The 14,913-nt window shown below is 41.8% G+C and overlaps 1 protein-coding gene across 1 annotated transcript; it reads left to right on the top strand.

Moving 5' to 3' along the window:
- Nucleotides 1-412: 412 nt before the first annotated feature.
- On the top strand, nt 413-13,199 carry pld2 (phospholipase D2). Its single transcript, XM_034550309.1, is given in 26 exon segments — nt 413-833; nt 4,271-4,428; nt 4,530-4,657; nt 5,023-5,165; nt 5,299-5,389; nt 5,682-5,747; nt 5,836-5,894; nt 5,979-6,224; nt 6,338-6,481; nt 6,640-6,723; nt 6,828-6,906; nt 7,002-7,112; nt 7,204-7,398; nt 7,505-7,661; nt 7,741-7,859; nt 8,272-8,385; nt 9,531-9,635; nt 10,003-10,094; nt 10,374-10,487; nt 10,673-10,719; nt 11,003-11,137; nt 11,485-11,638; nt 11,982-12,099; nt 12,196-12,280; nt 12,283-12,324; nt 12,327-13,199. Coding segments are annotated over 25 exon segments (2,850 nt in total). The 5' UTR covers nt 413-833; nt 4,271-4,298; the 3' UTR covers nt 12,419-13,199.
- Nucleotides 13,200-14,913: the final 1,714 nt, after the last annotated feature.

The raw sequence follows: 14,913 nt of genomic DNA, 5'->3' as shown, positions 1-14,913 counted from the left end.
AAGCTAGCTGGCACGACGTGTAAATAGTTAAGCTACTACTTCCGGTAAATCCACCTATCTGCAACGTTAAAAGCTTCAAAAGGTTGCGTATGTGTTTGCTGTTGATAGTCCGTAAAGTTCATGAAAATCATCGCCATCTACAAAATAAACAGCTGCTTGTAAAATTACACATCAAATGTGAGTTTTGCGTTGAGACAAAAAAAAAAAAGTCAGTGTCAGGTATTTGCGAGCGAGCTTTTCATTTTGAAACGACTCACCGGAAATCTCGTGATATGTCCCGTGATTCACGTCGAATTGAGATAAGTAACGTTGTCGTGTGATTTCATTGGAGCCCCCCTCCTCCTCCAGCCCCACTCCCCATCTACTCACGATCTACCTGCATTCCTGTTTGTGTGCGTGCGTGTGTGTGCGCGCGCGCCTGCGGGCAGGTCTGCATTTTCCCCACGGTTTCCCCTGATGGCGGCGGCCTGTCTGGACTTGTCTTGTCCTTTTGTCCAACTTTTGTAACGCGAAAAATAAGCTCACTGTTTGTGAATAAACATCATGCGATTTCTGTTCAATCTGATTAAAAACAGGAGACACAATGTGCTAAGAAGGAGCTGCCATATGTTCGTATATTCCCTTTTCTTTTTTTCCTCCACCCTGTCCCACTGGACTCCCTATGGGAGGGACTACTGCGTGCATCACCCAGGGGGGAATCCGAATGACCTCCTCACTGATGAGACACGGGCTCGAGACGATGAAACCTCTCTTTTATCCTGTGTGTAGGCCCACTTTGGTCCCGCGCGTGGAATAGCTGTGTGCGCAGAGTCGCGGCGGCGTTTGAACTGAAAGTGAGTATCTCTGTGGGCCGAAGTTAGACGGATATCGCTCCTCCGGCTAGAGCCGTCGCAGCATTGCAGATTTAGGATGAGTCCAGCTGCGGATTTCACACCGCCGGGCCACGAATACCGAGCGCCGAGCTCGGTAACGGTGTGTGATGCGTCCACAGCCGACCGCCGTCACTTTTCTCCAGGTGATGTTTTGTGGCGCAGTTTTTGGAAACTGAGACGCAGTTTCTTCGTGGAATGCGTCGCTGTAAGGAAACGAGGATTTGGGTGGAGACGACTGAACTTTGCGTTCAGCAATGCCAGCCTGTAAAGCGAGTCTAAATAGCCACACGGTCGCCTCGGTGGTGTAAATTAAGAAAGTGGATGATGCAGATGTTGGTGTTTAGGTGAAGTGTGCTGATCGGACACGAGTTGCACAACATGGGCTACAAACTTATCCACCCTTAAAAAAAAAAAAAAAAAAGAGGCAAACGTGTGTGTTCATCTCCAAACTGGTGTATTTACCCACGTCGCGAAGCTCGTGACAGTTTACTGTGATGGGGTAAACATGAAGTGAAACGTGGAATCAGGCAGAAACTATCTTTATTTCGGGCGACGGTTGCGCAGACTGGGGGGGGGTCCGATGTGTGTCAGCACTGTCGTTTGAGTCACGTCGGAATGTATCACACATCCTGTCATTTGGTTGCACGTTTCATATATTTGATCTCGTTAAGTATTTAAAGGCCACGTGCATGTGTCTCGTTTCTAAAAAAAAAAATCAGAACAGAAACATATCTGAAGATCAGGCTTATTTATTCAATATGAAACCTTTTTAAATAAATACTCCACTTCATGTACCTTGTAAGATACAGATGGAGAGAAACTAGCTATACCTTTAAAACATATTATTACATGGTTCTTCAAGCAGAGTAATACATTAATCAGATCATAATCAGACATGTGACAAGTTCAGGAATGGTAACCTCTGAAAAAATATCCTATTGTTACATTGAGCCAGTTTAGTAACTTAGTTACTTTAAGTTTCAAGTCAGTTGTATAATCAGAGATGCTCTGCTTCACATCACCACACCCAGTAGTGATGTAATGGTGTACTGGCCTCTTCACAGCAGGGTGAGAACTGTTATGGTCAGCAGTAAAACAAGGCAGTGTCTAGTTGATATTTAAAGCCCCTTTGTGAAATATCTTCATGTTGTATACACTTTTTTATTATTCTGATGGTGTACATTTTTATTTGTGGAAAAAATACACAATTCAAAGACCAATCCTCCACATAGGTGCTTTAAATCCTCCAGGGTCTTGTCGGTCAATGCTGCTGGCAACATTACGTGGTAACCGATGCAGCACCACTGAAACACACACACAGATTTATGCTCATAGGGACAGTTGGTGTGTAAGATGCTGCTTGGCTCTCAGTATAAAAGCACTCCCTCTGGCCAATTTGGCTCCCGTTGTAGAGGACTCTGGGTGGGTGTAGTGTGTTTCACAGGTAGGACGCCTGAGTAACTTTTCATTCCAATAAACTAAAAACTAAAAAAGCTCATTAAATCAACACCAGACTGGTCTGCCTTAAAGGGTTAACGGAATATATTTCAAGATAATTCTTTCATGCATGTCAGTTTATTACACAATACACATGCTCTGTGGCAATTTGCAGTTAGCTTTTTACCTGGGAGTAAAGACTGATCCAAGAAAAAAGAAGGCTAAGTATTATTTGGTCAACATATTGCTCTCAACAAACAGCAGTAGATTTAATGACAGGGTTTATTGTTCATTTCCATGGCTCAACGGCCAAAAAAGATCCTATATTATTAGTGGAAACAACAATGAAAAAAGCTTGGGAATAGTGCAGAATTAGCTATGCAGCAAGATGAAGAAGAAGAAATGGTCCTACTAATGGGTTTAATATCAATTAAAACACAAGTTGTTCTTTTCATGGGAGTCACAGATGTTAGTTAAGTTCTTAAGTGAATGCTGGAGCCTAATTGTCGAGCCTAATAAGCCTAACGAGTATAAACAATCAAGATAGGATATTTGTTATGAAGGAAATAATTGAATAAACAGTAACTGAGATTCTACAAAAGAGATTCTTATCAAACACAAATTATTACAGTTTCATCTCCTCTCCAAAAACATCTATGCAGCCTTTTTAAAGTAAACGTGTTTTTGTATTGCAGCTATCACTTGTCCTTTTATTTCTATTGTCACTACAGTCCAGGTGATGAACCCGGACTGTAGGTGAAAGTCTCTACATCAAACTAAAAACATCTTTTAAAAATGTATTTTTCGACATTACCTCGAATAGGGAAAGTAGCGCCGTAGTAGTACTTTAGCAGCACTTAAATGTCTCTTACTGATAGTACTTTGTAGTTTAACTTTATTGAAGAAACTGTACTTTCTCGATTCTTGTTGTTTAGTCCAAGTGACACAATTTGGTGAAGAACCTTTTCTATTCTTATTTTATAGTGCCGTGAAGTGACACGCATCTTGATCCCAAACTCTATCACTAATATTGAAGTTTAAAGTTTCAGAGATAATGCGGAAGTTAATCAAAATGACAACAGAGTAATGTCTGTGTCTTCTACAACTATATGAATATTAAAATTAGCTCTGCTTTCCGGACATTGGGAGTCCTTTAGTGTTAGTATTATTAGTGTACATTTCATCCTCATTTTCATTCCCCAACTCTCTCTCTCCTTCACCCTTCACACACTAAAACACCCTCCCTCCCCTTTGCCTGGTTGCCCAGGAAACATTCAGCCATTCAAAGGCATCTACCCACACGATACAAAAGGGTTCACACGCACCTCGTCTTGCGAAGCAGCGTCGATGCCTACTGTGCTGCTGGGGCTGCTTCATCTATCAATGTTATTTTTAGTGCATGCACTTCTGCTACTCACTGCTGTTACTATTAGTAGAAGTACGGATACAACCTAAAGTTACACTACTTTTGTAGACACGTGGTTCACAAAAACATTGCTTTTCAATTTTTTCTAGGTTGGTAACGGCCCACTTATAACTTAACTATAGTTAGACTGGCATAAACAGCATTCATTTAATAATTTCCATAATTTAACATGAATCCATGTAGAGTATAGAAAATATACGCAGAATCCCTTCAATCAATATGAAATATACTATGATATAAATACCTTTTTAGTTATGCAATTAATGCAGCTAAAATCTTAAACTTGCAGTCTGCGGAGTTACAATATTGTAAGACTCCAAAATATGTCACTTTCACACCTTTACTAGAATACTGAATTTTTTGAGGTGATGAACTTCAAGCTTATGTCTTTAAAATCTCCATCAGCTGTAGATCGGTCTCCGTAGTTTTCTCATGCATGCCGCTGTCGTGCTCATGATGTATGCTTAGTGGTGGGAAGGTGCAAGGACTTTGAACTTTACATGTGAAACTCCCTTTTCTTTTGTCTTTGCATCAGGGCATCTGGCACTCGCTCCAACCGTGCGATGGCCAGCCCAGATGGGATCGAGCCGGCGGCTCAAAGCTCGACGGCCCAAAGCCTGGCTAGAAGGCGCTTTTCTCATGACATTCACGATATGTCTCCAGACGAGATAGATGGCCTCATGTCCAGCAGTGGTAAGACAAACGGTCCCGTTTGTAAATACATTTAACTGTTGAAGCTCTAATGGCTGCATCAGCAGAATTTTATTAAAATGTTCCAATCTTCCAAATTGCAGACGGTCGCCCTTTCCATGTGGTGCATCATCTTCCTGAAATGAAAGATGAGGGTGTGCCTTTCTTAATGCCTGGTATACCTATTACATGCAGAGTGGACAACACAGAGAAATACACGACTCGCTCAAAGGTACACCAGGTTTTTAATCACTTGTGGAAAATAATTTACATTTGAGCTGCTCTGCGTCGAGTGTAGATGTTGACAGGTAGATCAGGTGAGTATCGTGTTGAGAGGGACTGAGGAAGTGGTTTCTGGGATGCCGCGTTTTATTGATGGGGCTCACTACAAAACGATTGCACATTAACATTAGCTCCTTGAGCTTCCATGATACATTTCTACACGTGAATTTTCATTAGAAAGCACACAATCATGTGCAATGGTTTATTATTTGGAGAAGCACATCATGTTTTAAGAAGTAACTCTAAGAACGAACCATATTTTCCTAAATTTAAACCACCATGCTTATGTACATAATTTCAATAACGTCCCACCAGGTCCATGTAGGCACCCTGTATACCGTGCAGCTCACACATGGCCACTTCCACTGGGTTGTGAAGAGGAAGTACAAGCGATTCCAAGAGCTCCATCGAGACCTTTACAAGCACAAGATGATGCTTCACTTGCTGCCTCTGGGAAGGTCGGTGTACCAATCTTTTTGTTTTAATCGTGCACATCAACCCCTCACCCTGAGAGACCTGCAATGGAAATCTGTCTGATGTGTTTTTATCGTCAAGCACCAAGTATTTTGAATATTCAAATTTCTCTCAAAGATTTGCAAAGGATAGGCAGCAGCTGAGAGCCATGTCAGAGGAAATGCCCAGCCTCCAGACTGAACGGACCAGGAGGACTTCCAGCAAAATGGTATCAAGCAAACCAATCAGAATTTTCAAAACATTTCATTTTGTGATTTTAATGTATTTTATTTAAAGGAGATTGGTTTATTTTATTAATAGGAAATATCATATATATAATACATTTTGGGACTTCTTTTACGATTTTTAAAACAATAATACAATTTTACATTATTTTATTACATTTTACTGAATATAATGTAATACATTAGCTCTACAGAACAAAAACAGTTACAATTCATACAGTTTCAGACAAGCCCTTTAAAAATTGTAAAACATACTTTCCTGCTTTTCTATTGCAGAAATACCTTGAGGAGTACCTGAATGGTCTGCTGGAGAACTCATTTTGCAAGAATGATCACAGCATGGTAATAGCTTTAAAACAAAGACACGCATACACATCCAAAGTGGATGTCATGCAGCACGATGCCATTTTCACATCTTCTTTTTTTTCAGCTGGAATTCCTCTCCGTCGGAGCTCTGTCCTTCGTCACTGACCTCGGACCTAAAGGCTTGTAAGCAAACTTACTGAGAGTGTGTGAGGCACAAGGAAAAGTAGGTTTAATGACCAAGAGATTAATTGTGTCAACTCGTCTCAGGGAGGGACCCATCTACAAGAGGTCGGGGGGTCACCGGATCCAAGGCCTCAACTGCATTGGCCATCATCAGCTCTGTTTCCGCTGGTCGCGGCGCTGGCTGGTGGTTAAAGACTCCTTCCTGATGTATATGAACCGAGACAACGGCAAGATCAACTTTGTGTTGCTGTTTGACCCGGAGTTCAAAGTGAAAGTGGGCCGTGCTCACACAGACACCAGATATGGAGTCTGCTTTGAGAATTTCACTCGGTGGGTCAGCTGTTTGTTTGCCTGCCTTCGTACTGAGAGCTCCAGCATACTGCATGTACTTATACCCGAGGTTATGTTGTGTTTGTCATGCATGGTCTGTTGCTCTTGTTCAGGAGTCTAATCATCAGATGCAGCAGCTACAGACAGACTCATTGGTGGAGTCATGAAATCAACCGGCTGGCAGAAACCTCTGACTTTCTCAAAGTGCAACGCTTTGAGGGGTTCGCTCCGCCACGGGAGAACACGCTCACTAAATGGTCAGATATATATATATATATATATATATATATATATATATATATATATATATATATATATATATATATATATATATTCTACCGGAGATTTACAACTATCTGCTTTCCCATTTCATCTTTATTTGCTAAACTTACTGGCTCGTGGATATTGTTTGAAGGTATGTGAATGGAAGGGCCTACTTTGCAGACCTGGCTGATGCTCTCGAACAAGCTAAGGAGGAAATCTTCATCACGGATTGGTGGTAAGTGTCTGCAAAATCTAGATTTGCTGATGAAGTTCGTAACATTTAAATATTTTAGCTACATATGAAGTTTATTTCTAATGTGAATAATGTTTTTCTGTCAGGCTCAGCCCTGAAGTGTTCCTAAAGAGACCAGCAACTGATAACTACTGGCGCCTGGATGAGATACTCAAACGCAAAGCAGTAAGAGCTCTATTGGTCTTGTTCTTCTCCTCCAGTTAAATCCTTTTCAGATTACCTGCGCTGATCAATTTTGGTTCTTTAACTCCTTCCTCCAGGAACAAGGAGTCAAAGTGTGTGTTCTGTTGTACAAAGAGATGGAGATGGCCCTTGGCATCAATAGTGAGCACAGCAAGAGGACTCTCATGAACATGCACCCAAACATCAAGGTCTGTCACCTCCCCACATCATTTGATACACGCAATTACCGGAGGCCTCATCTCTTGCCTCAACATCCATTTGAACCCCTATGTCCGGCAGATAATGCGACATCCTGACCATGTATCCTCTGTGGTGTTCATGTGGGCTCACCATGAAAAAACTGTGGCCATTGACCAAACGGTAGCCTTTGTGGGGGGGATTGACCTGGCATTCGGGAGGTGGGATGACAGCCAGTACCGGCTAACTGACCTGGCCAACAGTGTAACCGAGGAGGAGCCCAAAGGAGACGCAGTCGTAAGAAACTGATAAAGCACGAATGTGTTTACATTAGTTCATAAAGCTGTGTGCTTTCAATATGTCACAGTCCCTTTGGACACTAACAAATGTCTCTGCTAACTAGGATAATGGCGTGTCTGATGGTTCAAAGCCATCTGAACCAGATAAGCAAGTGGAGCAGGACCCCGATGACCTGACCGGCAACACTAAACTGTGGCTTGGCAAAGACTACAGCAACTTTATCAAGAAAGACTGGGTCCAACTGGACAGACCGTTTGAAGGTACGGTCTAAATCTCCATCGGTATCACATACATGCAAACAAGAGGGAGCTAAAAGGTTTTGCTTTGTATATTTTTCAGATAACGTCGACCGTACTCAGATTCCCCGCATGCCGTGGCGTGATCTGTCTGCAGCTGTTCATGGCAAAGCTGCCAGGGATGTAGCCCGTCACTTCATCCAGCGCTGGAACTTCACCAAGGTCAGACTCAAAGCAAAGCGCTGTCATTTGACAGCTACCTGGGTTTTTATTTTGTTAGCATATTACTGTAAACATCCTCATCATGCACCTGGACTGGAACATCTTCAGCCTTACAAATGAGCTCATATATAAGCTTCAGTTGGCTTCAATGCATATTTTACCGTAACTAACCAAAGCACTAATTTGTGTATTTTTATTTTGAGCCGTCACATAGAGCTAAAGCAATCTGAGACTTGTGTTGCCTTGGACCTGTTAAAATATTTCAACTTTATTATGGTATGCTGCGCTAAACCTATTGGGTTATTTAGCCACAACTACAACAATATGACTCAGATAGTAAGTAGTAAAATAAAGTGAAACCATCAGGAAGGTCAGAAAACTTGCTTTCATTCATATGTTTTGTCTTCTGTAGATCTTCAAAAACAAGTACAAGGACGAGTTCTACCCTTATCTTCTTCCAAAGTCTAACTGCACTGCTGACTCGCTCTCATTCACGGTGCCCGGATCCAGCAAGGCCAAAGTGCAGGTATTTAAGCACTAACAAGCCAGTTACTAAACACACATGATGGCAACACAGAAACAACCAACGTGTGTTAAGTATGGCTTAATGTACAAATGAAAAAGAGATTTCTGTGTCAAACAAGCTTTAAAGATGCCCTTCATCAGGACAACATCAGGGTTGGAAACAGTGCACTCTCAATTGAGGAAAGGAACATAAATTCAAAAGTAAATTCACATGTTTTGCATTTATAAAATAAACTATGCTGCTGGTCATCTCCATATTATGTTGGGAAACAAGTCAAATGTAATTACTGTCAACAAACAAGACCGCTGTCATTTTTCCGTTGTGAGACACCGAGTCAGAGCTAGCAGGAAACCCAATGGATTTCTTAACGGTACAACAAAGAGACCCTGTTCTGCCTTTTTGAAGTGTCGCTTAAGTATTCAGAGCTCTTTTTTTTTGCGATGGCAGATGGTGGAACGAGAGCAAAGGCTGCGGAAGAAAATCACTTCCAACATGTTTATCCTGTTCAGTAAAGCCAGGGAAAACAAATGCGCTGCCAACGACAGGCAGGGGAAACAAGTGGAAACATCTCATTTTCAACGGGCTTCATGGGAAATGTGGTCTAGGTCATGTGAAATGCTAGCGTTAAAAACACAACTGGCAGAGTCTATTGTTCTCAGTCCATACTGACTGAGTGAGCGTTGAGTAACAATAGCTTTTTGCTGTGTGTACCTTCTTCTATGGTGGCCGGTGGCCTGTAACCTTAACCTTTGCCTCCTATTATGCTGTAGCTTTCCTATCAGGTTTAGTTGGTCCCGTATTCAGGTTTCAGGAACTCAGTTCTCCCATTTTGTGTCAGAGCTGTGGAGATCATAGTGTGTCCCAGCAATAATATATGTAAAGTAGAAGTTGAGTACATCACAACTAGCTTAAGTTACTACAAAAACTGAGAGCAGCAGTTTCAGGTTTCTGATTTGTTGCTCGTCTATGATACAGCTGGAGCTTTGACAATTACTTTAAAAAAATTAATAGCGTAGTAATGCTTAAGTTCCTTCTTCTTCTCGGTCCCGGTCTTGAGCTACACTTGGACGTCACAGTTGATTTGATAACAGGAAGTTATTATGATGTAGCCGACTCGTCCATGGACTGACTTGTCTCATCTTCAGGTGTTGCGCTCTGCCGACCGCTGGTCGACTGGAACCAATGAGAGCTCGATCCTTAATGCCTACGTCCACACCATCGAGAACAGCGAGCACTACATCTACATCGAGGTAATGCAGGAACTCTTCGGCCCGTTACAGACAAATATACATATACACATGTCTCTATATATTTGTTGATACTTTCAAAATAATAGCATGCAAATAGTTTTTAAGTAACACTTAAGAGTGGGTTATTTTTGTATAGATTGGCCTCCCTTCATTTCTGATGTTTCAGCATATGAATCTTATTTACTTGCATAACATTTTACTCTTTACTTTGACGTGTCAATGAGATGTTATGTAGCCAATATGTGTCTAAGCATGAGTTGTCATGAGTCTGAATATAGTTCCGACTCGGCCCTTTCCCTGCCAGCTACCTACCTGTGTTAGCCCTCACCTCATACCGAGCCACCATCTGCCTTTTCTCTGCCCTCAGAACCAGTTCTTTATCAGCTGTGCCGATGATGGGAAGACCATCTATAATGGGATCGGGGATGCAATTGTGAATCGAATCTTGCGCGCTCACAGGTCTGGTTTGATTGCAGAAGGCAGATTTACGTGGCGCTTCATTTATTTTGCATACCCACGATCTTGATTGAACCGTATAGTCATAAAGCAGTTTTTCATGAAGCTCATAGTGAAATTAAAACGTGTGAAACAAAGCACATTTCAAAGAGTACATGCAATGAGTACATTATAGCATGTACCCAATAAATCACAACATAGGATAGAAATATGAGTGAAAGGAATAGTCCACTTCTAGTAATGTTTAAATGGCACACTTGTTGATGTTGTGTCTCACTGCAGAGAGCAGAAGAAGTTCAGGGTGTTTGTGGTGGTTCCTTTGCTTCCTGGATTTGAAGGAGACATCAAATGTGGAGGTGGAAATGCCATCCAAGCTATTCTGCACTTCACTTTCAGGTGAGAGCCGTTTCCTCCCGTTATCAGTTATGTGCAAGAAGATTCGCTCACAGGGCTGGGGTTTCCATTGACTAAAAATGCAACTTAACAACCCTGCAAGCTTATTGTGTTATTATCGCTTATGATTTATCGATATATATTATGGTCCTATAATGTGTTTTTTAATTAAGGATTCTTTTTTCTAGGACCATGTGCCGAGGGGAGCACTCCATCCTCTCAAGGCTTAGTGAAGGTAAGTTTTCTGTCACTTATCTGCTCTCATTTCCACACACAAATCCACCTGACATTACTAAATACCACCTGTTTCCTCTCTAACATGTTTCTTTCTTTTCCTTTGTGTTGCTCCTTTAAACTGAAGCTACTGGTACTAGGTATCTGCCCACCAGTTTCCATTTTCATCCTTGACATCTTCTTCTTTTCACATCCATTTTTAAAAGTCTCAGTGAGTTTCTTAATACATTACCATTGTTTTGTAATATCCTTTGTGATTAATGTGACTCTGGTTTGCCCCCCAGTTAAGGACCTGTGGACGGAGTACATCACACTCTGTGGCCTGAGAAAACATTCCCAGCTCTCCCAGTCGCTTGTCACAGAGCTCATCTATGTTCACAGCAAGATCCTCATTGCTGATGACCGCTGCTATATCATTGGTGCGTCATCACTGATACAAATTTATTCGAAGACAGGTTATGAATTAGCTATGGCCAGGACATAAAATCTTAAACACTGTAACTTTAAAGCCCATTTTTAACAGTTATAATATAAATCAAAACGCTTAAATCAACGATTTGTTTGCACAGACTGCACTCACAGACTTGAAACCTGCAAATCCATTTCTGAACCACAAATATACAGATTATCTACAGATTACACCGTACCGAACAAGAGAAACATGGACTCCTTGTGAAGAATATTTCCGCTATATAACGTTATTTCATTTCGAGAGTTGAGTGAATTGGCAGATTGTTAATGCTTGTACTCGCCACACATGTTCCAGGATCAGCCAACATCAATGACCGCAGCATGCTGGGCAACAGAGATAGTGAGATGGCAGTGTTTGTGGAAGATGAAGACCGGGTCCGTTCCCTCATGGGAGGGGAGGAGTACCAGGCAGGACCCCTCACACTCGCTCTGCGTAAAGAGTGTTTCAGGTCAGGACGAGTTATGTAACTGCTGAAATGTACATTCTATGTATGCATGACCGAGCACTGTTACTACCTTCATCGCCTATCTCTCTGTCATGGAAAAGACTAGCTTAGTTTGTTTTTATTGAGAAGGGTCGGCTACCAAGTGAGGAACCATCTGTTTTTTTTGTGATTTACAAGAAAATGACGTGACAAAATTTCCCTTATGATAAACCTATATAGTTTCATTGTTACTTCAGAACTTTAGATTATATTGTGACATTATAAGGGATCTTTGGGATGTTTGAATGCTCCGTCCGTGCTTGCCAAACTTTTTGGCTGTTATTTATTTATTTCTTTTCCCCACCAGTGTTCTTGTTGGAGCTTCTTCAGACCACAGTGTCAATGTTGATGATCCAATCAGCGATGAATTCTTCTTTTTGGGCTGGAATGCATCTGCTAAACTGAATACCACTATTTACGACAAGGTATACATGATGTAAATGATGGTGCATCATGAATCATGCATTTTTTAGTCAGTAAAAGTCTCAATGTGTGGTTTTCTAACCCCCCTTTGTTCTCAGGTCTTCAAATGCCTGCCCCACAACGCTGTCCACAACATGCGACAGCTAAAGGAATACGCCAGTGAGGACCGCCTCTGTGACACAGACCCGAGCAGGCCAGAGAGGAGCTCAAGGCTGTCCGAGGGCTGCTGGCCACTTCCCCTTGAAGTTCCTGTGTGAGGAGAACCTGCTGCCTCCACTGAACACTAAAGAAGGCATGGCTCCTGTGGGGCTGTGGACATAACCGCAGCTGAGCTCAGATCAGACCACCACGTAACAGCTAAGGGGCTGCTGCACCACTTGCGCCTCCTCGTAGTTTCTAATGGTTCAGCACAGTACACTTAAGTAGTTACAACACTTTGACGCTGCAATGGTGAGGACAGACATCACTTCAACACAGTTTATGTTTTTTATATTGTCTCTTTGACTGACAATGAGTCTGCACATAACCATTGAAATGTAGGATTTCTTTACCCTGATTTAGAACAGTAGCTTAACCTGAACTGTCCAGTTTTCTTCCGCGATGATCGTGTGTGCTGCATTACTTGGACTACAGTGCAATCTGAAGTTCAGGGCTGGGCGGTGGTGTTAGACACGACATAAACGAATGTATGAGTCAGGAGAGGATTGCGAGGTTGTATTGGGAAATCAAGCATTTCACATGATCGGGGAACATAGTGTACATTTATTGGTGCAGGGTTTTTGGGTGGGTGGGTGTCTCTGTCTCTCTCTATCGCACTCCCTCTCTCCCTTGGAGGCTTCACCTCTCACTGCAGTGCCAGCAAATCTCTCAGAACATTTGTGGTTGTTATGGTTGACGGATATAAAGAGGTGACTGGATTGTAGCTGAAATATAAAACTGGATAGGGCAGAGAAGGGAGGAGTACTGATGAGAGGGATAACTTACTACATCAGGATGGTGGACCGGAAAATAGATGGTAATATGTTGAAAGAGGACGGATCTTTTCTGTGGAAGCAAATCATTTTCAATATTTTTGGATGGATGATCAGGTGGGAAAGCTATTCGAGGGAAAGAAAAGGAGGACAAGATAATTAAAGGGTGCTCGGTTTACCGCTAATTGTTGCTTTTTTTTTAAGTCACCATGGCAACCAAAGGGAATTATTATGTCATCACGTCGTCAGCAGAACAGAACTAAACATTCCACTATCCACTTCAGCTATTTCCATGTTGGCTCCTCAAATCTGTGACCAGGTGCCATAAAATATCTGACATACAGTATATACCCTTTTTTATTAATGTACATGCACCAGGCTTTTATTACATTGAGCCATTACTGTAACTGAGTATTGGCATAATGTGTCTCATATTCAGGGTTCAATTCCCATGGAGCATCATCAAGTCTTCAATCGCAAAAGAATTTTAGGTTGTGTTTCATATGAAATATAGGTAGTCATTCTCTCTAAACCGGCTAATTCTCTTGACTGAGCCATTAGCACCGAATGACTATATTGAGCAAGTCTCGCACTGGACGAACATGTGGCATCCATATTGCATTGACTGGTTTGGAAATATCGTGTTTTAACGTGCTGCCTTCTTCACGTAGCAAAGCAGGAAATTGGTTACTGTTTCTTCAGCTCGAGGACTTGGGTGACAGGAAAGTAGTTTGACCAAGGAGAGAGGAAAATGAGGATGCTCTGTAACCTGAGATGAACATTTTTTTTTGGGGGGGGGGGCACTGTTTGCATGTTTGAAGGTTTCTCACATGGCACACAGTCTTGCCAAGTTTATCAGTAACTACAAAGCTCCTGTATCATAACAAGATGTTAGAGGTCAACCAGCAGCGAGGCAGACAAAAGGCAGAATGTGAGGCTTTTAAATGGGACTTTATGTTCTATACGTTTTCTACTGTTTTCCCTGTCCACTGTATTCTAAAGAGATCTGTTTGTTAATGGAGACTTGTAATAATGGATTAATGTGCATGATAATAAGCATAATCCAGTTCATGATCCAAAAAAGTTAACCTACAACAGAGCCAGTGAAATACACAGACTTGTCTGTCTGTACACAACTTTTTGTCCTTAACACTACCAAGGCGGTTCCAGTAACTTCAAATCAGTTTTTACTGTCACTGATTGCACATAGCACAGCACACAGTGACCTTGAGCCTCTGCATCTAACCCATCCTAGTATTAGGGGCAGTGGATGGCGACAATACAGCGTCCGAGGAGCACTTTTTGAACTCGGTGCCTTGCTCATGGGGCACACAAGGCAAATGGGCACTTCTCCACTACCACTCCACACTCCACACTTGATCCGCACTTGAACCAGCAACCCTCTGGTTCCCAGAGCAAATGCGTCTGTGAATCTGACCGACGACAAGTGTCACACATTATCGCTGCCTTGTCACTACTTGAAGCACCTTTCACAGAGGAAGATATTAAAAAGACACTGAGCTCTTGTACACTAGAAGCTGGGTATTTGCTGTAGCCGGTCTTGTAGAGCACAACATGGTTGCCTTGGGAGGGATACTTTGTTTAAATATTCTGCCGAAATGTCTGTGATATACTGAGAAGTGACCTTAACTGTTTCTACCATGCTTTTTGTTTTTATTGGCCTCATAGCCAGCATTACCAATACATTTTTATGAATACTACTAATAGAAATTTGTGTTTTTAAAAGTCACCATGTGAAAATCTTTGTGTATGAAAACCTGCAAATCTAGTTTATTAACTTTTTTTTTTTGTGCTGATGTATTATTGCCTGCTAACACTGAGGAG

Source organism: Cyclopterus lumpus, chromosome 14 (assembly GCF_009769545.1).
Source record: "Cyclopterus lumpus isolate fCycLum1 chromosome 14, fCycLum1.pri, whole genome shotgun sequence".
Lineage (NCBI taxonomy): Eukaryota > Metazoa > Chordata > Actinopteri > Perciformes > Cyclopteridae > Cyclopterus > Cyclopterus lumpus.
This window is presented reverse-complemented; position numbering and strand designations above follow the sequence as displayed.